Here is a 24,056-nt window from a genome sequence, read left to right on the forward strand (position 1 = left end):
AATGTGATGGGTGGTGGGGGGAGAGAAACCTCTTCCTACTGACGCTAAGGAGTTTTTATTAGCTGGCAAATGCTCTTGCAAAACAGTGTATAGATGAAAGCAGAGAAAAGCTTTATGTCTGGAAAATACACTAAAAAGTCAAAAAGGAAATACATAAACCTATTTGCAATGGCTACAGTTAGGTGATGGACTTCTGGGAACTTTGAACTCTGTACTTTCCGACTTTCACCTGTGTTGTTCATGGTTGTGCGGTTTTTAATTGTGGACTCGTTCTGACATCCTTTCCTGCGTCCCTGAGTGTAACACGAGTTGTGACGTGGGAGGCTTCCAGGCTCCCGCTCCTGTCTGTTTGAAAAGAGCTCCAGGTGCTCACGTGGGTCGTGCTCAGCAGGTGCCCCCTGTCCGCCCCGTGACCCCCCTCTCTGGCCTGTTCCCGCAGTGGCACTCCGGAAGACCGAGACCAGCCACCACCTCTCCCTGGACAAGGCTAGCATCCCGCCCGAAGGCGTCCAGAAATCAGCGCCGCTGGCAGACCTACCCCAGAAGCCCCCTGGAGACCTGCCCCCGAAGCCCACCGAGCTGGCGCCCAAGCCCCAAATCGGAGATCTGCCACCTAAGCCAGGAGAACTGCCCCCCAAGCCTCAGCTGGGCGACCTGCCCCCCAAGCCCCACCTCTCAGACCTGCCCCCCAAACCACAGATGAAGGACCTGCCTCCCAAACCGCAGCTGGCGGACCTGCTGGCCAAGGCCTCGCCCTCCGACGTCGCCCCGAAGTCGCACTCGGTGGATCTCTCCCCGAACGTGCCAGCCCGCGACGCCATCCAGAAGCAGGCCTCCGAGGACTCCAATGACCTGACGCCCGAGATGCCCGTGCCGCTGCCCAGGAAGATCAACACGGTGGGTCCGAAACCGGGGTGTGGGGGAGGGGGCTCAGGCAGCAGGAGCGGGGTCAGCAGGCCACGGAGGGAGAAACCAGGCACCACAGGAAGGGCCGCTCTTTCTGTGGCTGACTGTTGACTGCGCTGGGCGCCCAGCACGTCCTCTGCGAGGTCATTTCCCCATTTCCATCTTCCTGTTTGCAAAGAACTGGAAGTTCAGCAGATCAGAGCCCCAGTCAGGGTGGTCAAACCTCAGAGCTTTGGGGAAGTGCCGGTGCCGGGCCAGCTCCTGCTGACGCTGCTTCGCATGCAGCCGGGAAATGTGTTTGCGCTGCACGTCGAGTGGCGGGAGCTGCAGATTGCTTTGCATCATGCTTCCCAAATCCATTTTTAGACTCTGCGTCATCCTGGCCTTCCGGGGGAGGCGGGGGGGCGTGCTGTGTCCCTGGTGGAGCCGGACTGTCCCCTGCCCTCATGGAGAAAGTGATGGCCGATGCCCGCTCGCCCCGGCCGGGCTCTCCCCTGATGCCAGGGGAAGGCACAGGGACTGTGGCATCTTGAGATGTCTCGGTACACGGAGCCCATGGCAGACCTGCTCCACGTTCACAGCGGAGAAACTGAGGCTCAGGGAGGTCCCGCCCCTGCCTATGGCCAGCGAGCCCTGTGCTCCCTTTGGTCAGGCCTGGTGGCTCACAGCCCGTCTCTGTGCTGCAGGGGAAAAACAAGGTGAGACGCGTGAAGACCATCTATGACTGCCAGGCCGACAACGACGACGAGCTGACCTTCATCGAGGGCGAGGTGATCATCGTCACCGGGGAGGAGGACCAGGAGTGGTGGGTACGTACCGCACCGTTCCTTCCCCTCCCGGTTCCCTCAGGCGTGGGCTGCACCCGCGGGGCCCTGCCCGCCCTGCTGGGAGCTGTGCCCTGCACCCCGGGTCCCTGCCCTCCTGGTGGGGACCATCAGTCCCTGTCTCACCTGCCAGAGCAGCTGTGGGTCAGGGAGTTCACGTGGGATGCGCTTCAGCCGTGGTCACACCTGGGGGATTCTTCACATTTTCCCGGTGCAAACCCAGAGCTCTGGGAAACACACGTTGCCCGAGGCGTGTGGCGCGTCAGCGGGCAGTGCCAGTCCCGAGCCTGGTGCTCGCCTGCCGTGGGCTGGACACAGCCGTGCTCCAGGCCCTCTGTGCTGCAGGTCCGTCACGGAGGGACCGACAGGTGACCTGGCCGGGCTCTCAGAGCCCGTCCCCTCGGTCATCGGAGCCGCGTGCAGGTCTTGTTACGTTTCCCACGACGGGCCTCCCGTAATAGCTCCCACAGACGTAACAGCTAGAAGCTTCTGCACGAGACAGGCCAAGGCTCAGGCAGCAGCCAGGGAACCTGCCGGAGCCACAGTGCTCTCGAACCTGCACACATCTTCCCCCACAGCAGCCAGGACACAGGCCCAGTCCACAGCAGCCCTCCCAGACGCGGGGCGTTCTCTGGCATCTCACAAGCAGCCGAGGGAAGGGTGTTTAGCCCGTGTTACAGGCAGGAGGCTGAGCACGCTGGGTCCCGCTCGCCCAGAGGGAGAGCAGCCGAGCCCCTAAGAGCACACATTTCATTCTGTTTCTAACGCACGCGGCCTCTTGGTTTCTCCCCCACCTGTGTGTCCACCACCCCAAGCCAGGTCTCCCTCCATCACCTTTTACCCCCTTCCCCCTCACTGCCTCCCCCGCCTCCCTCCCTCTGGCATCACCACACTGTGGTCTGTGTCTGTGAGTGTTTTGTTTATGTGTTTGCTCTGTCCCTTCACCTTTTCCACCCAACCCTCCCCTCTGACCGCTGCCAGCCTGCTCTCCGTCTCTGAGCCTGTGTCTGTTTTGTTAGTTTTGTTCATGCGATTCCCCAAATGCGAGCGATCCTGTGGTGCTTGTCTCCCTCTGACTGACGCTCTCACTGAGCGTAGGGCTCTCCAGGTCCCTTCCTGTAGACCAGCGGTTCTCAACCTGTGGGTCGCGACCCCTTTGGCGGTCAAACGACCCTTTCACAGGGGTCGCCTAAGACCATCCTGCGTATCAGATATTTACATGACGATTCATAACGGTAGCAACATTACAGTTATGAAGTAGCAACGAAAATAATTTTATGGTTGGGTCACAGCATGAGGAACTGTATTTGAAGGTCCAGAAGGTTGAGAACCACTGCTGTAGACAGTGAGGATTCCCGCGGGCTGCCGGGCCCTGGGCCAGCGGGCCTGCCTCCACCTGACGCCTCTTGCTTCTCCCCCCAGATCGGCCACATCGAGGGAGAGCCCGAAAGGAAAGGTGTCTTTCCTGTGTCCTTTGTTCACATCCTGTCCGACTAGCGAGAAGGAGAACCTGAGACTGTCCATACCCTTCATGGCTGACGCCGTCTCCGCGGCGCCCTGTGCACACGTGTATATAGCTGCTGTTACAGAACCTGGCCCGCCCGGGGCGCCCAGGAGGGAGCGTGGTGTGTGTTGTAAATAAATGCCCTGTTATCTTCCGCCTTTGCCAGTATTAATGGGAGCCTGGGACCGGCGTCTTCCTGGTTTGCCAAAGCCATCCTGGCATCTAGCACCTACATCTCTCTCTGCCGTTTTCCAAGCAAGCAGGAGCCTAGGAACCGCCGGCTTTGCAAACAGAAGTGGTCTCAGCTGCACCCAAAGGCACAGCGTGGACTGTGCCCAGCGGCGGTGTTCTCCCCGTTACTGAGCGAGCACGGTCGCCGGGCGGCCTGTCTTCTGGGGAGACCCTGAGCTCCGACAGGCCGCCTGCTGTCTGTGTTCACAGTTTACAGCTCCAGCGCCCACCGGGCATCTATGACAGCAAGTGCTCGGTTAAACGTGAGTGTGATCCCTTCAGCAGAACAGTCAGGACCCCAGCCTCGGGGGCACGCACGGCGCCACCCCTCGCGCAGGTCGGCCAGTGGACTCAGACGTCCCCGGAGCAGTCCCCGCCCGAGACGTTACCTCATTATGCAAAGATGACGTAGCCTTCATGACGATTCGGACAGAAGCTAATGCCCTCGGTGACGTTCCTCTTTCAGGCCCGAGGGCTGCCAGGAACTCAGCCTCCTCGCCATGCATGCGTTAGACGCCTCCGGAGCCTGCCTTCCGTAAAGGACCGCGGAGCCGGTGGCTTGCACACTTTAACCTGATTGCCATTAAAAGCAGAGATGATAAGGTTGCGACGATGTTTGTGTCTAGTCAGCCCCGTGGCTTTCTCTCACGCGTGTGGCTCTCCCCGTCATGTTATGATTTAGCACCCTTCCCGTGTGAAAGCATCTCATGCATCCATCTACATTATGTTCGGAGCTCTGTCCCTGACACATTTAAACCCTTCAGGGATTAGTCAGGAGGAGGACGGATTAGAAGTCACGCTGCCCTCGGTCTCCCACCGTCGAACCAGGTGCTGAAACCGACCTTTTCTTCCTCCTGGCTCTTGGTTAAACCCTGATCGTAGGAAGTCCCCAGCCCCAAGCCCTGTTCGGTAGACACATCAACTCCAAGTCAGCCCATCACCGAGGTCCTGGGGCTGCTGTCACCCCACTGTGGGGAAGGCTCTTCCCCCCCATGAGGCCCCTGTCGGTTTCCTTCTCACCCAGTGCGTGGCTCAGACCGGCAGGAACGCTGCGGCTGCGCCGGCCTTTCGCGTGAGTCAGGAATTTGTAAAGAATACAGCGGGTTCGCTCCCCCACCGGTGGGGCTGTGCCCTGACCAGGGCCCGTGTGTTGTTCTGCCATCGCATTCGCTTAAACTGCTCGGTTGGCAAAGCGCACAGGAAGCAGCTTTCTTAAGCAGATCATCTTGACAGTGAGTGAGGCGTGTTCATTTCACAAAAGCACAATCCCTCCTGAGCCCTTAGGGAAAGCCGTCATTGACCGTCACTGCGGTTCCGCGCACATGGTCGCCAAGAGAGCTTGGGGCCACCACTGGGTTAGGAAACGGCGTGGCAGGCCGGCCGCCCCCCTCAGCTGTGACTCCCGCGGCCAGGGACCTGGGGTGTGGCCGGCGGTGTCTGCAGCCTCAGGACGTAGGCCACCCTGGTGTCAGGGCAGGAAGTCACCCTCCCATGTCCCTCAGTGTCCCGGTTCAGTTACACGTTTTCAGTTGCATTAAAAAACTCATCTTTGCAGCCCACAGTGTTTTAACTGATCTCAAAATAACTGGCTTCTTAAAACACGCACAGACTAGATGTCTGAGATGACGGGGAATCCATGTCTGCTCTTCCCCCTCCCAGCACCGTGAGCACCCTTTCTCCTTTCGGGTTTGTCTCCGTTTCCCATTAGGAATCTGAGCGCTCTCCAGCCCGCTGGCCCTGGGGCGCCTCTGCTGGTCTTAGTTGAGTTGATATCTGACCATTGTTCTGAAACTCGGTGAGCCACTATCTGCAGTTTTGTACGTGAGATAGTATTTTGAAGGTGTGGAACCTTACGGGGGAAAAAATAGCTAATGAGTGCTCTCTTCCCCCAGAGGGGAACGGTGTGTTCTGCAAATAGCGTGTCTTATTTTCCTGTTGAACAGCGATGCTATTTATTTTTTTATTGCCTAGGACTCCAGCCTGTTGTATAGCCTCCCATGGACCACTCGGTAAATCCCGACTCCCACCTGGACATTTCCCTCGGACATCAGTACTCTTGTCCGTTCACGTGTATTTAATGTGACAGTGTTTTTTCAGTACTGTATGTGTTCATTTCTACTTTTTTTAATATTTAAAATTGCTTTTAAATAAACATATTCTCAGTTGATCCCGAACATCTGCCATCAGGCCATTCTGTGAGCTGCCCGCTCCTCCTCCGATTGGAGAAGACCAGGACCCCTGGGCTGTGTGGTGGGGGTGGAGATAACACAGGGCCTTGCAGCTCCCGTGTAAAAGCTCAGTTTGGATGCGTGAAAATGTGCATCTGGCCCTGGCTGGTTTGGCTCAGAGGATAGAGCATCGGCCTGCGGACTGAAGGGTCCCGGGTTCAGTTCCCATCAAGGCCATGTACCTGGGTTGCGGACTCTGGCATGCGGGAGGCAACCAATCAATGTGTCTCTCTCACATTGGTATTTCTGTCTCCCTTCCCCACTCGCCAAAAAAAAAACAATGGGAAAAAAATGTCCTCGGTGAGAATTAAAAATATATATATATGCATCCGTTTCCTGGTCTTACACAACATGGCCCTCCACATCTTGCCCCCCCTTTCCCACTCCCACCTCCCCAGCACCCACATATGGCCCTGTTTATGGGGGGCGGGGGTAGGGAGGGGTGGTGCCTGCTCAGACCACGTGCTGTAAGTTGCTGTTAGCCTGGGGCTGCCCTGCGGGGAGCAGACCCAGGGCTGGACACCTGCCTGCATCCTCCTCACAGCCCATGAGAGGCAGGAGCCTTCTGCTTCCTGGAGCCGGTAAATTAGGCTCCAGTTCACTTCCGGCAGGAGACGTCATCCTATATTATAAACGCCTAATATGCAAATTGACAACGGTGGACCGACTGGTCTTTATGATGTGCACTGACCACCAGAGGGTAGATGCTCAACGCAGGAGCTGCCTGCAGGCCCCAGGCCAGCCAAGGCGAATGCCAGGGGGGCGCCCCACCAGTCGCCCCACAGAGGGAGATGACCGGCGAGCAGGCGGCACCAGGCCGGCCAAGGTGGGTGCGAGTGGGGGACCCCGATCACCCCGCCGGTCGCCCCACAGATGGGCCCTGATCGCCAGCCAAGCCTAGGGACCCTACCCATGCACGAATTTTGTGCACCGCGCCTCTAGTGGTTAATAAATACCTGAGTCAGGAGCCCAGACAGGGATCCTGCCACATGGAGACAGTCCCCACCACAGCGCTCTAACCAGAGACAGCGGTGAGAGCTGATGGGGCCAGGGCACGGCAGGCTGAAGTGTCGGTCTCCTCGTTTCCTTCCAAACAAGTGGGCAGGACCCACCCTGCACATGCTGCCGGGAGGAGGGCTTGGGCCGGGACCGGGAGAGGAACAGGGAGAGACCGACATGATTACCTGGATAATGCAGGCAGCGGGGCAGCGGGGTGTCCATCTGACTGCACGAGGGCACCATGCTGGCATGTTGCAAACCTGGGACAGGATCTCTGTGAAGTTGATGGACACACCATTGGAAGGCAGCCACCAGTGCGTGAGGCCCCTCTGGCCCCCCCTCCCACACACACAGCCCTCTCCCTCGTGTCCTGTACATACGTCAGTCCTCCACGAGGTAACATCCTCCTGAGACACGCCTTCAGGTAAGGAGATCACTCACGGAGCTGGAGTGACCTCCCGGTCACAGTAAGTCCTGGGGCAGTGGCAGCCCTGGTCTCCCCCCACTCCCTCCCCAGCCTGCTCTTCCCCTAACCCTGTGTCCCCCCCTCTCCGGGGATGTGGGTGTCCCTGTGGCTGGGTAGGTGGAGGTGATAATTACTAGGGTAATTCCACATGCTGTACTTGCCTCCCCTCCCCCCCTGCCCAACACACATGTCCTCATCTGTCCTGAATGGCCGTCTTGTTTGCAGTCTGCCGATGGGCTCACCCCTCGAGCCAGGGCCTGGCTGAGGGTGTGCACCCCGCCCCCACAGGGATGGGTGCCACACCTCCAACCTGGCCTCGCAGCCCACAGCCGGGTGAAGGTGAGGTCAGCTCAGCCACACTGCCTACCCCTGAACATTCTTTCTGCTGAAATGCTGCCAAGACTGTGGGTGCAAAGCCGTGCCGTGCACTGGGTTCCTGAGGAGGTTGTGGGTGGGGCAAGGGGGTGACTAAGTCACTTAGGGGCCGGAGAGCTTGCTGGAGGAAGTTGGGTGCGCTCCTCCTAGGCCTGCGGGGGAGCAGGTGAAGGCAAGCAGCTGGCGCAGGCGGAGGGACAGCTGGCGAGGCAGCAGGCCAAGGGCTCTGTCAGCAGGGTCGCGTTCCTGGACAACGCTTCGCGGTAGAACTCTGACTGCCCCCATTTTGCAGTTTAGGAGACTGAGGCTCAGGGAAGCCAAGGCGAAGTCAAGTTGCTCGTGAAGGGCAGAGGCTGGACTTGAACCCCAAGGTCGGGCCCTCGCGGCTCCCGGCTGTGACCCTGGGCTTCCCTTTCTGAGGAAAAGCGGGGTCAAAGCCGGTCACCCTCCCAGGGACAGGTCCGCCGGCCGGGGGAGTGGAAACCACGGGACACGGTGGCGTTTCCCATTCAGAGAAGGCACAGCATCTGCCAGATGGGCTGGCACCGGGGTGTCCTGCACCTGCAGGATGTGACCGAGGAGAACAGCCAGTGAGCGAGTGTCATCCGTGAGCACAGTAGGCAGACGCCGAAGCTGCTAAGCTCCTGGAAGCAGGAATTACAGCTCAGAAGCAGCTGTTTTGCAAAAATCTTACCACACAGCAAACGCGAGCAGAGGCTCAGAGGCCGAAGCGGTGACCTTCTGCCAAACCGCCAGGGACAAGCCTGGTTCGGCTTCACGTTCTTGAGGACAGAATTTTGAGTTTTGCTTTACAGGTAAGTCCAAGCAGATTGAGGACAAGGGATGGTCACTGTGTTCCTTGCACCCTGGCCTGACACCACATCAGGGCCAAGCTCTCAGACTTGGGAGCATCACCTGGGGCCTCGGTATGAGAGTCGGCTTCCCGGACCCTGCCCCTGGGGTCTCGCAGCATCCCCAGGGGAGGCCCAGGCACGCAGGAGCGCAGGTCCTCCCCGGACCACTGCTCAGCCCCTAAGAATCTAGAACTGACTCCAAAAAAGGGAGGGTCACCCAGAGTCCAGAACTCTGCCCGGGGTCCTGCTAATAATGGTGAGCCCCTCCTTATGGCCCAGCCCCACACACCTCCAGCCGCCACTCGCCTGCCACCTTAAGGGGCAGTGACAAGGATGGGGGATCTGGAGTTGGATAGGCCGCTCCCCTCCCCTACGCCCTCCCCTGGGCTGCTTACCAGCAAATGTGTCCCGTGGGCAGGCGTGGAAAGGCCTCCTGTGACGGCCCCTCCCTGTGTGACCTGGGGACACCGGTTCTTAGACGCAGCACAGAGCGCAGAGGCTATGGCCTTGCGGATACAGCACTGCTCAGATGCCCACCGGGTGCTGGGGGAGGGGAGCAGTTGCGGGGGCACCCATCCCTAAAAGCCGATGTGCATTTCCCCAGGCTCAGCTCTGGCTTCCCCGGCCCAGTGTGAGCCAGCAAGCAGGGCCTGGTGCCCACCCCCCACCCCCACCTCTGCCTCCACAGTTCTGCCCGCCCCTGAGGGTGGCAGCTCTGGGGCCTGGCCTGGCACATCATGGCCACTTGTTGCCCAGGGGGGCAGGATGGGGGGAGCTTAAGGGTCAGGTGTGGGGATCAGAGGACCATGGCACTGAGCCCGAGCCCCAGCCTCGGTGTCCTCTGCCCACTGGGATATCGGTGCAGAGTGAGGGTGGGGATCCTGTAATAACGAGGCGGTGCCGGGAGAGAGCGTGGCCCCTGATGCTCGACTCCTGGCAGCACAGGGGAGTTCTCAGCACTTGTCCTCTCAGGGACTTTAAACGTCACCGTCCCTGGTGACAAGTGAGAGATCAGTCACCATCTGGTCGGTGCCTGACATGCCGTCAGTGGTCGCACACACCTGTGGAAGCATCTGCACGAGCACCCGCTGTTGAAAGCAGGTGATGGCACGGGGAGCATCTTATTTTCTTCCTTCCTTCCTTCCTTTTCTTTCTTTTTAACATATTTTTATTGATTTCAGAGAGGAAGGGAGAGGGAGAGAGAGAGAAATAGAAACAGAAATGATCGGCTGCCTCCTGCACGCCCCCAACTGGGGATCGAGCCCACAACCCGGGCCTGTGCCCTGATCGGGAATCGAACGGTGACCTCCTGGTTCATAGGTCGATGCACAACCCCTGAGCCACGCCGGCCGGGCGGGCATCACACTTTCAAAGGCCCAGGACACCCACCGGCCGAGGTTCCGAGCCGGAGCCGGTCCCCAGCGGCTCTGTCCACTCGAAGGGACAGGGCTGCCTCCCGGCCCGTGAGCAGGCGTCCGCACAATGGGACTCTTCCACGGGCGGCGAGCCCAGGGCCACAAGAACGCATTGTCTGGCGGGCAAGCTCAGTTCCTGCTCAGCTGGAGCCGCTTGGCAAACTCAGACCCCAGGGCTCCCGGCCGGGCCGGCTCCGGGTGCCAGTCCGCGCCTCCCCTGCCCGGGCTCCTGTCGCCCCCGCCGCCGGGAGGCAGCTCTGGAGCCCACGGGGCAGCGAGCGCACCCAGGCTGCCCGCTCGCCCTCCGGACTCGTGCCGGCGGCCTGGGGTCCACGTGCCCACTCCGGGGGTCACGCCAAAGTGGAAGGTGCCGGTTGGTGACCGGCTGGCGAGGAAGGAGAAAGGAAGCTGAGGGCAGGGCGAGAGGCAGAGACCAGGAGCCGCGTCCAGTGAACTCACCTGAGAGCCCGGGCCGCCCAGGCCGGGATGTGCGGGCGCGTCCATGTCACAGCAGGACCACCTGGGAGAGCAGAAACCTGAGAACAGCCCGAGTGCCCATCGCCAGTAGGATGGCTGAGCAAATCGGTCTTTCTTCTCACCGTGTCCACAGTAACCAGGACGCACACGGTCCCACCACCCACCGCCGCACGGACGACTGTCCCACACCATGTCGGCGCCAGAGCCAGACTCGAAATAATTCACCTTGGATTCTCCATACTGTACAAAAATAGGGAATCTCTATGGTTACGGGGCAGCGTCGTGTTTACCCAAAGGGGGGCTTGAAGGGGCTGCTGGGGAGAGGGATGTGCGGGGGGCAGATACTGCTCTCTTTCTTTCTCTGGGCGCTGGCCACCAGCGGTTGTGCAAATTCATACGCTGCTCGCCCCTGCCACCGCCCTTTTCCGGACGCGTGTTGCTCCGGGTGTGAATGTGTCAGCGGCCGCTCCTTGTGTTGAGGTCCATCTCCCTGGCGACCGGGATGCTGAGCATCTTCCATGTGCTCCCTGGCCATCTGTGCCCCTTCTTTGGAGACGCCGCCAGCAGAAACTGGGACCGTTTTGAAATTCTGGTATCGAGTTGGAGCAGTTTGTTCTATGTTCTAGAGCAGCGGTTCTCAACCTGTGGGTCGCGACCCCTTTGGGCAGGGGTCCTCAAACTATGGCCCGCGGGCCACATGCAAATACAAATATTGTATTTGTTCCCGTTTTGCTTTTTACTTCAAAATAAGATATGTGCAGTGTGCATAGGAATTTGTTCATAGTTTTTTTTAAAATTATAGTCAGGACCTCCAACGGTCTGAGGGACAGTGAACTGGCCCCCTGTTTAAAAAGTTTGAGAACCCCTGCCTTTGGGGGTTGAATGACCCTTACACAGGGGTCACCTAAGACCATCGGAAAACACATATATGATTACATATTGTTTTTGTGATTAAACACTATGCTTTAATTATGTTCAATTTGTCACAATGAAAATACATCCTGCATATCAGATATTTACATGACGATTCATCACAGTAGCAAAATCACAGTTATGAAGCAGCAACGAAAATAATTTTACGGTTGGGGGTCACCACGACATGAGGAACTGTATGAAAGGGTCGCGGCATTAGGAAGGTTGAGAACCACTGGGCTAGATTCGGGTCCTTCTCAGATACATGGTTTGCAAAGCTGTTCTCCCTTCTCCGGTTACCCCCTCCTTCCACTCTTTGAAGGTGGACATGCCTCCAAGGCGATGGGACTTTCAGAATCACCCCCCGCCCTCCCCCCAAGGCTTCAGAAGCCACGCCAGGAAGCTCAGTGTGCGAGGCGGCCGTGGGTGTTTCCCGGGTAGCAGTTTGGGCCACGCCGAGCGTTTCTGCGGCCTCTGGAGTCATGGATGTGGACCTGGGCTCTCTGGCCCCGGGTTCGATGCCGCATGGCCCCCGCATGGCTGAGGGAATGTGGGCGGGTCGGCCGGCCGCTCTGAGCCCCAGTGTGCTGGGCGGTGAGATGTGGGGCTACTGCAAGGTGAACAGCGAACAGACAACCCAGAACATGTTTGTTTGTTTGTTAATTATTTACTTATTTATTTATTTCAGAGAGAAAGGGAGAGGGAATGAAAAACATCAATGATGAGAGAGAATCATTGATTGGCTGCCTCCTGCACACCCTGATCAAGCCCACAACCTGAGCACGTGCCCTTGACTGGAATCGAACCCGGGGCTCTTCAGTCCACAGGCCGACGTGCTATCCACTGCGCCACACCAGCTAGGGCTAACCTGGAACGTTGGAGAAGAGACCCTCCCGTGGAATGTCTGACTACATGCACATTCTGCTTTGGTGACTGTTTTAAATAATAAAGTGGAAGACCCAGACCTGGTATACGTTAGGGCGGTGGTTCTCAACCCTCCTAATGCTGCGACCCTTTAATACAGTGCCTCATGTGGTGGTGACCCCCAATTTCATTGTGACAAATTGAACATAATTAAAGCATAGTGATTCATCACAAGAACAATATGTAATTATATATGTGTTTTCCGATGGTCTTAGGCGACCCCTGTGAAAGGGTCGTTTGACCCCCCGAATGGGGTCGCGACCCACAGGTTGAGAACTGCTGTGTTAGGGGCTCCACACAGGGCAGCCCTCCCTGTGTGTATGCCAGAGCCTGGCCGGCCCCGGGGCCCTCCACCTGCAGAGGGTCCTGGTGGCGCGCAGCAGCAGCGCGTGGTGGGGGCTCCAGCCCGCCTCCTCCAGGGCAGCGTGGAGGGTCCAGGCTGCGTGCCGCTGCTCTTGCTTTTTCTATTTTTATTAAAAAAGAGACGCCCGGACATGCTCTCAGCTTCTTGGGCCAATAAGAACTTTACCAACCACTGAAACCAAAGAAAGTGCATTTTTCTCTGCTTTCGAGAGGAAACAGCCCTTGGGCCCAGCAAGTTTCTCCGTCTCCCCCCAGGACCCAGCACCCCACCCACAGAGGGAGCCCCGCTGCGCCTCCCGGGTCCCGGGAGCCTTGGGGCCTGGACTGCCCCGGGTCCACCACGGAGGTGACTCCCACAGCCAGTGTGCGTCCCAGCCGGGCTGCGAAGGGGCCTGGAGGGAGGGGCAGGTGGTCTCAGAACCTGGGGGCTGGGGGCCTGGCGGTTCTGAAGCTGGGCTCCCCTTAACAGACAGGCTTATGGGGGAGTCGGGGTCACACAGCCAGAGGCCGAGCTGTGAGTGAAAATAAAAGCGAAACTCCATCGAGGTTCCTCACTGTGCCCCTGGGGCCCTTGCCGGTAAGCCCCTCCCTGCGTGAGTCAGGCCCGGCAGTGCTGACAGCTGCTAGGCGGCACCTGGCCCAGAGACCCTCCCGGAGGCGGATTCCGGGGCCCAGACACACCCAGCTGGGCCAGGTGCCCGCTCCCCAGCGCCCCGGATGCCCTCGAGGCAGGAGGTCCTTGGGGAGCCCCCCTGCTCCCCTGCCAACCAACCCATTCGTCTCTGTCCAATCCCTGCATCTTGTTTTTCTTCTGCTTCACCTTCGGGGGAATAAAACAAGAAACCTGCACGCCTGGCAGCCCGGCCCCAAGGTGCCGAGTCAGCGGTCGGTTGTGGAGCGAGTGGGGCCAGGAATCTGCACTCGTAGCGCATCCACCAGGTGGCTTGGGGTGGGCGGTCCCGGATGGACGGGCCTTCCGAAAGTAACCTTTATGGGTTTCCACTGTGTGGGGGTTTTAAGTCAAAACAACATGTGGGCCCGGCTGGCGTGGCTCAGTGGTTGAGCGTTGATCTATGAACCAGAAGGTCACAATTCGATTCCCGGTCAAGGCATGTGCCCGGGTTTCAGGCTGGATCCCTAGTGTGGGGCGTGCAGGAGGCAGCTGATCCATGAGTCTCTCTCATCATTGATGTTTCTATCTCTATCCCTCTCCCTTCCTCTCTGAAATCAATAAAAAACATATTTTTAAAAAACCAACAAAAACATGTGGCTATTAAAGCAAAGAGGACGCTGAGGTGGAAGTAGCCTGGGTGGTGACCTGGTCATTGTCACTGACTCCTATCTGGTCGGTGCCTCTCCTCCCAGGAGCCTTGCTTGCCTAAGGAGCATTTACTGCGCACTTACTATGTGCCAGGCCCAGGGACACAGAGGATAATAAACACCATCCGTGCCCGTGTGCCCACTCAGAGTCGAGTCAGCAAAGCCCATGCCCACAATACTTAAATAGAGCCGTTTCCAAGAGGGGGGTTAGTCTAAATGGTAGTAATCCTCCTGGCAATACATAAGAGACACAACAAATACTAGTATTAATTCGCTGACCAAAATCCCAGCTCCTGGGGAATTTTTCCTAAGAAAAAGAAAAGATGTATACTATGCTGTTATTTTAAAAATACATGTGACTAGGTAATTATGGTCCATCCACCCAATAAATTATATGTAGCCACACACACACACACACACACACACACACACACACAGACACACACCCAGAACTACAGAACACACAAATGTGCTTAATACATTATATTTTAGGGCCTAACCTAACCACCACCAACAGGGGACTGATTTTTAAGACTGTGGTGCATCGAGGCAACGAAATGCTAACGGTTGTCACAAAGAAGAAGTTGGAAAGTCTCCAAGTGACAAAAGAGAAAGATTTCTATTACGTACATGGATTATACATGGAAAAATTCTACAAGGATTTGAGCCCTAGCTGGTTTGGCTAGGGCTCAGTGGGTAGAGCATTGGCCTGCAGACTGAAGGGTCCTGGGTTTGACTCTGGTCCAGGGCTCATGCCCAGGTTGCAGGCTCAATCCCCAGCAGGATGCGTGCAGGAGGCAGCTGATCAAGGATTCTCTCTCATCATTGCTGTTTTTGTTTTGGTCTCTCTCTCTCTCCATCTCCTTTCCTCTCTGGAATCAATAACAATATGTTTTCTAAAAAATTTAGAAGGATTTGAGTGCCATAGTTCTGAGGCCAGAACTATACAGCTGTGCTTTTTAATTGTGATATCTGTATAGATTGTATAATAAATGTATATATCATATTATATATAATATAAATAAAATATGTGTAATCTTTTTGCAATTATAGGACATATTTTATATAAAATATGTCAGAAACGTGGGGACGAGTCTTGGCATCACCGCTTTGGAAAGCAGTAGTGATGCTTAGTGAGGTGGAAGCTGCACCGCCCGCCCATTCCCAGCCCCGCGCGCCTGGGCACACCGAGACTCTTTCCTCCCCGTGCTCAAGGAGGCACGGAGAAGAACATCCCTGCACAGGCACTTGTGAAAGGTGGAGATACGGGCCTGGGGTGGCTCAGTGGTTGAGCGGAGACCTATGAACCAGGAGGTCAGAGTTAGATTCCCAGTTAGGGCACATGCCTGGGTTGCGGGCTTGACCCCTAGTGCGGGGCATGCAGGAGGCAGCCAATCAATGATTCTCTCTCATCGTTGATGTTTCTATCTCTCTCTCCATCTCCCTTCCTTTCTGAAATCAATAAAAATATTATATATTTTAAAGATGGAAATACTGGACTAAAGGCAGAGGCCACCCCCGAGGCAGAAGCAGAACAGCCATGTTCCCTTACACAATGGAGTACTACTCTCCAGGCTGATGAATTCCTGGGCCGAGTTAGCCAGGTTTCCAGGGCACGGCTGCACACTGGGGGGGCTGTGCTGGTGCCTAAGGCGATGCCGCTCCCGTGGAGCTTGCCCTCCAGGGAGGGGTGTAGGGAATGAGTTGGAGGGACGGGACCCCTCAGGGTTCACGCACTGGCGGTGTGAGCCGTGAATCACTGAACGGATGGGCCTGGGCTACGTGTGGCAACAGGAACCAAGGGTGTTGGGCCAAAAAGACAGTTGCAGAAGGAGTCAGACGAAATGAAACCATGCACAGGAGGCTTTTTTAAAGCTACAAAGTTCTATGTGTTGTTTATGGAGACGCAGGGATGATGAATTCCACACTCAGCCTAGTGGTTCCTAGGAGGTGGGAGGGGGTGATGGGCATGGGAGGTGACACAGTGCTTCCTGGCCTCCTTTCCTCCCAGAAAGAAGGGAGGGAGGGAGGGAGGTGGGAAGAAAGCGAGGGAGGGAGGGAGGAAGGAAGGGAAGAAGGAAGGAAGGAAGGAAGGAAGGAAGGAAGGAAGGAAGGAAGGAAGGAAGGACAAGATCGGGAGCAAACATGGCTAACCATCGGCCGTGACTGAGTGGGTGGGAATCGGAACTGGAGCTGGCCCTGGAGGGGGGCCATGATGTGCTGAGTTTGGTGGCGAGAAGAGCAAGGACGTGAAGTTCCTGGAGTGAAGAGCTGCCTGAACAGAGACCGACGTTCTTTCCATCCCTGGGCCGAGCCGAAGTCAGAACTTGAAAGAAATGAAAACCCACTGGTTTTGTCCTGGACAGACGCGTGGTCAGGACGGCCTGCTCCCCGCCCTCCTCGCTCCGGGCTCAGCCGGGTCAATGCGCTCCTCTTCCTCTCCCTCTTTCTCTCGGATCCCCTCCTTGTGCAGTGTCAGCCCGAGGGTGGTGAGAGAGTGCCTGGGACCTCCGTCAAGCACAGGCGGCCCTGAGACACGCACAGCCGGGCTCAGGGAGGCCTCCGCTGTCCGTCTCCCGGGAAACACTGACCGGCACCTGCGGGGCGCCAGGCCCTGCGCTGGGTGCTCGGAACGGGGTAGACAAGTCCCCCGTTTTCTTACGCTTACACTCAGCAGGGCCAACGGAGCATAAGTCAGTTAAATAACATCTGATGGCAGATGTCCCGGAGAACATGAAACAAGGGGAGCCGACAGTGTCACTAGGTCATCCCAGGGTAACGTAGAGGCTTTTCCCTCAACAACATTTAAAACGAACTTTCGTCTATTAAAAAAGTGTGTCTTAGCCGAGACCGGTTTGGCTCAGTGGATAGAGCGTTGGCCTGCGGACTGAGGGGTCCCGGGTTCGATTCCGGTCAAGGGCATGTGCCTGGGTTGCGGGCATATCCCCAGTGGGGGATGTGCAGGAGGCAGCTGGTCGATGGTTCTCTCTCATCGATGTTTCTAACTCTCTATCCCTCTCCCTTCCTCTCTGTAAAAAATCAATAAAATATATTAAAAAAAAAAAAAAAAAGTGTGTCTTAGCCTGGCTGGCGTGGCTCAGTGGTTGAATGTCGACCTACAAACCAAGAAGTCATGGTTCGATTCCCGTCAAGGGCACATGCCTGGGTTGCAGGCTCCATGCCCAGTGGGGGGAGTGCAGGAGGCAGCTGATCAATGATTCTCTCTCATCATTGATGTTTCTATTTCTCTCTCCCTTCCTCTCTGAAATCAATAAAAAATATATATTTTTTAAAAAGACATCTTAAAAATACTGTCTTAGGTTTATGATTCTCTTTTCCCAAAGGAAGAGGGAGCTGAGGCTCAGACAGTGTCATTTTTCCACCCGTGAGCGGCTGGGAGGCCTCGCTTGTCCTGTGGGCTCCTCTGACGCTGCCTGGATGTGCCCGGAGCGTGACTTATGCACAGGAGCTGTTCCTCCGGGGACAGCATCAGCGCTCTCCCTGTTCTTACCACAGCCTCGCAGGAAGAGGGCGGTCCTTCCTCCCGCCAATCAGCCGGCGCAGCCAGCGGTTCACTTTCTTTAAACTGTAAAACAGAAGTGTCATGGGCACCAACCTCACTCTTTGTAAAGACATTCTTTTCTTTCTAAGGATAAAAGGCACAGAAAGAATGAGGCCTTCTTCTCCCCAGGCATGATTCGGGGCCCGTTTCTTGGAGATCGTGGTGCCTGGGCTGGGGCGGGAGGTGATGGGAGACGCCTTTCTGCCCGGGTCCCCTGACCATCGGGTCCCCGATGGCACCTGCGTGGCAGCGAACGATCCATGCCATGCGAGACGCGTCGCTGTAGGAATCCCGGGCAGAGCAGACATCACTTCAGCGCGCACCCTCGGGGGATCTGGTGATGGCGGGCTGGGCTTTCGGGGGCTAGAGAGGGGTCCCAAATGGGCCGGGAGGCTGAGGGCCTGACCCTCCTCGTCCTCTCTCAGGATTCACCGGCCTTGCTGCCTACAACGTCCCCAAACAGTATTTTTTTTCCCTTTTTTTTTTTTTCCAGTTCAGTCCCTGTCACCTACTCTATCTTGGCTATAAGTTCCCTCAGATCTGTTTTTATTTTTATTTATCTTTATTTTAAATAGATTTGTATTGATTTCAGAGAGTAAAGGAAAGGGAGAGAGGGAGAAAGAGAGAGAGAGAGAGAGGGAGAGAGAGAGAGAGAGAGAGAGAGAGAGAGAGAGAGAGAGAGATACATCAATGATGAGAGAGAGTCATTGATCGGTTGCCTCCTGCACGCCCCACACTGGGGATTGAGCCTACAACCAGGGAATGTGCCCTTGACCAGGAATCGAACCTTGACCTCCTGGTTCATAGGTTGCCACTCAACCACTGAGCCACGCGGCTGAGCAGATCTGTTTTTATTGGCAAAGTCTCTTCCTGGTGGTGATGCCTGCTGCCATGTTCAGGCGTCTCCCAGCGCCTTGATTACTAGGTAATAATTCTGAGTTTGAATTCCAGAGTTTAAGCTTGGAGCGAACCACAGGCTTTGAGTCCGGAGCCTGGGTTCAAGTTCAGCTTCTGCCACTAAGCAGATGGCTTTGGGTAGGGAGCTTGGACTCATGGCAGTCACTGCACCTGCCTCACCTCGGGGACCAGGGTTTGGGGGTTAAAGAGAACGTATGTAGAATCCTTCTGTGAACTCGAAAGCCCCAGGTAATTGTCCGGTCTTTTTTATGAGTCGTTTTCACAGCCCGCACTGCTATCAGCCAAACAAAGCTGGTGCTTGGGGAATAGCCGGAAGTGGCTTAAGCAGCTTAGAATCATGAATGGAAATGAGAAGCGATGACAATATATTGAAAGAAATCATGTGTGTCGAAGATGAAGGTAAATTGTACCAACGTAGGTGGCATGAACCCTTTGAGGATTCTCTGCCCCATTTGCCACATCTTGGCTTTCATTTGCATGTGTCACCCAAACTTTCACTATTGATCCCTTTTCTTAGAGCCTCAGGGGCTTTGCTTTTGCATGAGTGACTCTTACACGGCACTGCCACTTCCCAACAGTGACAGTGACAGAGGAACGACCCCTGACCTCGCCAGCAAGCGCCTCGTGCGCCGTGTGCCGAGCTAAGGACTCGAGTGGCGCTGTCCTATGCGGTCCTCATCAGGCCCCATGAACTAGACTATGGTTGTCCCCATTTTACTGACCAGTAAACTGAGGCTTAGGGACGGTGGGGAGTGAGTGCCAGGCCCTGTTTCCCAAAGCAAATCAAGTCAGATTCTAAGTAGCCAGAATGCTTCCAACTGGAACCCTCAGCCAACTCCTGTGTGTGTGTGTGTGTGTGCACGCACATTTTTTGGGGCCCAGTTAACGTCAGGAAAAAAAAGAGGTAAATGACTAAGTGTGTGTGACATGCCGCTGAGTCAGCTCATCTCCTGGCGACCCTCGGGATGAGTGATGTCCTGTCCTCCTGCCAGCTCGGCTCCGCGGGCTCCTGCCCGTGGCTTCTCTCATGGAATCACACCAGCTCCGACGTGGTCTTCCTCTTTTCTGCCGCCGTCGATTTTCCCAGCATGACAGTCTTTCCCAAAGAGCCCTGCGCCTCAGGGTGCGCCCACAGTAGGACGTAGGACGGCTTCAGTTTGTCATTATTGCCTCCAGCGATGTTTCAGGCGTCATCTGCTCCGGGACCTGCCTGTCCCTCTCTCTGGCGGTCCAGGGTCTGGTCCAGGGTCTCCGGAGCGCTCTCCTCCAGCGCCATGCTGCAGATGAATCCACCCCCATCAGCCTCCTTGTCTTTTCTCTAATTACTTTCATAATTAAAAACATAACTCATGCCTGGCTGGTGTGGTTCAGTGGTTGAGCATCGACCTGTGAACCAGGAGGTCAAAGTTCAATTCCTGGTCAGAGCCTTAATGAGTGAGATTAGCGCCCTTATAATGAAGACCCCCGCGGGCTCCCTCCCCACCTCGGAGGACACAGGGAAGGATGCCATTGACGACCTAGGAAGTGGGTTCTCACCAGACACCAAACCTGTTGCCACCTCGACCTCGGGCTTCCAGGCCTCCAGAACCACAAGAAATAATGTTTGTTGCTTAAATCCCGCGGTCCGTGGGATTCTGTTACCAGAGCAGGTCTCTGCAGTGGCCACTTGCCAGAGCTCTTCCCAGGCATCACCCCCGGGTGTCCCTTGGCTTAACTGTGCCCAACCTGCCGGGCCCTGGTTGAATGAGCCGAGACCAGAGCCCGAGATGCGTCCACAGGAGTTGGGCCCTCAGCTGAGGCGTCTCTGATTGGAGCGCAAGGTAAGCATATTCCAGCCGCTGCCGATACCTTCCTCATTCTCCTCTGCTCCCTGAGCCCCCACATTGACACTGTTCCGTTCACGCCCATCTGTCTGCAGTTCCCCGGCGTCCCAGAAGTCCCTCACCCCCGTGCCTTCAAATACCGCTGTGATCACAGCAGCGGTGACAGCTCTCCCCTGGCTCCTACTAACGGGCTATTTCATTTAACTCCCGGAACCTAACGAAGTCCTTCTTGTTAATCCCATTTCACAGACGCGCAAACTGAGGCTCAGAGTGGCTAAGAGCTGGGGTTTGGGGCCAGACAATCCGGGGTCCACGCCCGGCTCCACCGCTATGGAATGAGCTTGACCTCTAGCAAATTCCACCTCTCTTCCAGCTCCAGCGTCTTGTGTAACTCCGGGCGTGCCGAACCTGCGTCCCGGGGCTGTCAGGAGAATTCAATCAGGTGGGCACAACGTTTGGCACCTGTAGGTACTTCAGAAATGGTTGGAATGTTTACTGCCCACGGTAAGAGCCAAGAAAGAGACTCAGCTCAGCTCTGATTCCAAGCCCTGCTCCTGCTTCTCCTCGTGTTCAGGGCTCCAGACCCAGCTGCTGCGCTCTCCCGCCCCAGCAGGCGAAGGTGGGCATCGGTTCCCCTCGCAGGCGTGAGAGCCCCGATGCCCGATGCTGGAGCCGGCTTCCAGGTGCTTCTTTTCCCCACGTTGCCTCAATGCCTCTCAGAACGTCGAGGAAGGGTCCCTGATCGCCATCACCTGCTCCCTCTTTGGTTCCCTCCTTCCAGTTCCTCACCGCTCTGTCCTCTGTGCCGCTTTCCTACTGACGCAGCCACCGGCACCCGTTGGCCCTCAGGACCAGGCGCCCCTCGGAAGTCATCTCAGTGCCCAGCTCCTGGCCCTGCGCCCGGGCAAGACAGGGCTTTGGCCATGTTTGTTAAAGAGCCCAGTGAGTTGCCATCAGGCAAGTCGGCCGGCAGTGTTCCCTGGCACGCCCACCCACGCACGACCCTGGCACAGCGGGAGAGCCGGAGAGCCGTGTGGAAGGTGGAGATTACGAAAGCTTTCCCGGAACTCTTTGCCCTGCCGGATGGAGGTCAGTGGAAAGGTGTTTTGAAGGACATTGTCTGTATTCCTGGGAAATTTTGGTTGAATTTCAAGAGTGACCGGATGGGCTTGAGGGCTGGGGAGGGAGGCAGAGGGAAGTCCTCGTCCCCTAGGCGGTCCGTTAGGTGGGGAAAGTGCAATCTTTGCTGGTACAGACACGGGGAAAGATGGGGTCCCCATTATACCGGAAGCTGTAGTTACAGCGAGGAGCTTATTGTCCGGGAATCTCTGGCCTAAAAGTCCTGGGGGAGCCCCTTCCGAGAGCACAGACCCCCTCCCGGTGCAGCTCTATTTCCTCCCAGCACTAAGCAACGCCGCTGTTACTGCTGCCCCCCTCACCTCGTCCCCAGGGCCTAGAACCGCCGGCACTTGGTAGGCCCTCTGTGCATGTCTGGGGGGGCGGGGGGCTGAGTGAATGTTCTGGATGCACACACTCTCACTGACCCCGCTGCGAGGCGGGCTGGACACGGATCACCATCATTCCCAGCCTACAGGTGAGGGGGATGCGGACCTGGCACGGAACAGGCTGGCCCGAAGGTCAGGGGACTCGGGGTCGAGCTGGCGCCCCGCCCGGCACGCTGTGACCGCGGGCCCTGTCTGCGCCTCCCAGAGCTGGGGTGTCCCCCTCCACGCCGGGAGGGCGACGGGCCCCTAGCGAAGCCCACGCAGCCGCGGGCTCGCCGGCTGTGACTCGCCCAAGGTCACCCCAGCCCCGGGCCACGGCGCCCGTGCTCGGGGGCGCACGAGCCATCGGCACCGGGTCGCCCCGAGCCCCGCCGCCGGGTTTGGGGTGGGGGCCGGCGCGGGGCGGTCCCCGGGCGCCGCGCGCGCTGACGCGGGGCCCGATGCGCGGGGACCGGGCGCGGGGGGAGGCGCTGGGCGGCCGTCCTCCTTTTGTGCGAGCGCCGGCGGCGGGGCTCCGCGAAGGTAAACAGCGTTTCCTCTTCCTCCTCGCGGCGTCGCTTCCTTTTATAGCGATTTCGCGCCTGGCACCCGCCCGGGCCGCTGCTGCTGCTGCTGCCGCCGCGGCGGGGCCGCTCGCAAACCTGTGGCGGTGACGTGCGACCCGCCAACCCGGAAACGGCGGCGGCGGCACCGAGTCCGGAGGCTCCTGCGCCCAGCGCCGCGCTCCCTCGCCGCCCGCTCCGCCCGCACCAGGTACGTGGCCCCGGCCCCGCGCCGCCCGCGCCGCCCGCTCCGCCCGCGCGCCCCTGGAGCCGATCGGTACCGGCGAGGGCGCGGGTGCGGGGAGCGGTGGGGGTGCGAGCCGGGCCGCGCCGGGCGCCGCTAGGGTTCGGGGGGGGGGGGGGCGCCGCAGGGAGGAGGGCCCGCGGGGGGCACCGGGAGGATGCTCCTGGGCTGGGCGGGGGCGGGAGGACGCGAGGGGCGCACGCCGGGGCCGCCGGATCCACCCAGCCGCGGGGAGCGCGCAGCGGAGTTCCGCGCCGGGATGGAGGGGGCTCCGGGTGGCTGTCCCCGCCCCCCCCTGTTCCCCCTTGCCAGCCAGGTGAGGGCGCAGGGTCTGACCCCGGGCGCAGGTCAGGCCCCTAGCGAACTTCCATTGGGGGCTTGCAAGGCCAGTCACTCAGAATTGAGGAACTAGAGGGGTGAACAGAATCTCCATTGGCCTCAGGACTTCCTCCTGGGGTGAACACCCGCCTTGTTTAAGGAGCACTTCCTCTTTGCCCTTTATCTTTTCATTATCTTTATTTTTAAATGGAAGTTCAGTGTCAACCTACAGGGGCTGCCCTTGTAGCCTACAGGGCTCTTAGACTGAGGCTTGAACACACACTCTGGGTCTGGAACCTGTGTCCTGTGTTGGGGTGGGAGGAAAGAGGAACCCAGGACTTCCCTGGCGAGAGCCCTAGGGGGCGGTCTTTGATCCCCACCCTGTTGCAAGAAATGGAGCCTTCGGGGGAGGGACTGAGTGGAAGGTGCTGGTGCGGGGGAGTGTCAGGTGGACTTTGCCCCTCTGGTTTAATTCCTGGTTCTGCCACTGAATAGCTGTGTGACCTTGGGCAAGTCGCTTGCCCTCTCTGAGTCTCAGGCGCCCCGTCTGTAAAATGGGCTGCCTTGAGTTGGCTCTAGAGAAAGTAAGCATGGACTTCCTGACCAGGAGGGGCGCAGTCAGGGAAAGTGTCCTCCTCAGGCACTGTTCACTTCTGCCTCCCCACAGCCATGAAGGGCTGCCTGGGGCACATGGGAGGTTCCCCACAGATATTTGTGAAATGAATAAGTGGATGTGAATTTCGAGAGGTGAGTGGGTGTGGTTCCACATATTTTGGCTTCCTTGCTCTGTCATCTGCATCCCACAATCCCCGCAGAGCCAGGTTTGCCACCTGGAGTCTGTGGACTGGCCCCTCCCTGCCCACGGAGGATTATCTGGTGAAAAGAGAGACTCCTTGTGAAAAGGAGCTTGCAGTGACTCCAGCCTCTCCCATCCTTGGGAGATGGCATTCGGTGGAAATGACAGGGAAGCATCGTGTTGATGGCTGGGGCCAGATGCCTGGCCCAGGCCGAGGCTGCGGCGGGCCGCCAGGGCTGACAGCTGGGCTCCGTTCCCAGGCCCAGGGGTTCCTGTAAGTGTGGAGGAAGCTGGGCGAGGTGGGTTTTCCCTCGGTGGGGCATGCAGAAGTGGTCAGCTGGCCTGGGTTTTCTTCCTGTGTGTGCGGGGCTGGGGGGAGCCAAGGGGGGAAAGGCACATTGTAATTTGCATTTTCTAGATCCTTGGGAGGGACAGAGCATATGGGCCGCGGGAGGCTAGGGTGCCTTCGTGCACAGTGGCTGTTGGGATGGCCCTCAGATAAAGGCCCGGTATGCCTTTCTGCCTTCACTTTGGAAGATCTTCAAGTAAC

At 57.7% G+C, this 24,056-nt stretch overlaps 2 protein-coding genes across 19 annotated transcripts in view; both read left to right on the plus strand.

Annotated features, from left to right (window-relative positions):
* Positions 1 to 5,639, plus strand: part of ASAP1 (ArfGAP with SH3 domain, ankyrin repeat and PH domain 1) — a gene marked incomplete at its 5' end in the record, with an annotated part of 188,482 nt that extends 182,843 nt beyond the window's left edge. For 2 of the 3 annotated variants that reach the window (XM_081111281.1, XM_081111282.1), the window contains 3 exons: positions 440 to 897; positions 1,593 to 1,715; positions 3,153 to 5,639. In XM_081111281.1, the coding sequence (XP_080967407.1) occupies positions 440 to 897; positions 1,593 to 1,715; positions 3,153 to 3,227 (656 nt within the window). In that variant the 3' untranslated portion in view covers positions 3,228 to 5,639. The remainder of the gene's footprint in view (positions 1 to 439; positions 898 to 1,592; positions 1,716 to 3,152) is intronic. The other variant, XM_081111283.1, reaches the window with a different exon arrangement.
* Positions 5,640 to 21,110: 15,471 nt separating this feature from the next.
* Positions 21,111 to 24,056, plus strand: part of CYRIB (CYFIP related Rac1 interactor B) — a 112,125-nt gene continuing 109,179 nt past the window's right edge. Inside the window, exon 1 of one of the 16 annotated variants that reach the window (XM_081111478.1) lies at positions 21,111 to 21,190. The gene's annotated coding sequence lies outside the window, so the exon portion shown is untranslated. Of the gene's footprint in view, positions 21,191 to 21,355; positions 21,553 to 22,030; positions 22,360 to 24,056 lie in introns of those variants that run through there. The other 15 variants (XM_081111467.1, XM_081111473.1, XM_081111474.1 and 12 more) reach the window with 15 other exon arrangements.

Source organism: Myotis nattereri, assembly GCF_964212035.1.
Source record: "Myotis nattereri genome assembly, chromosome: 17".
Taxonomy (NCBI): Eukaryota; Metazoa; Chordata; class Mammalia; order Chiroptera; family Vespertilionidae; genus Myotis; species Myotis nattereri.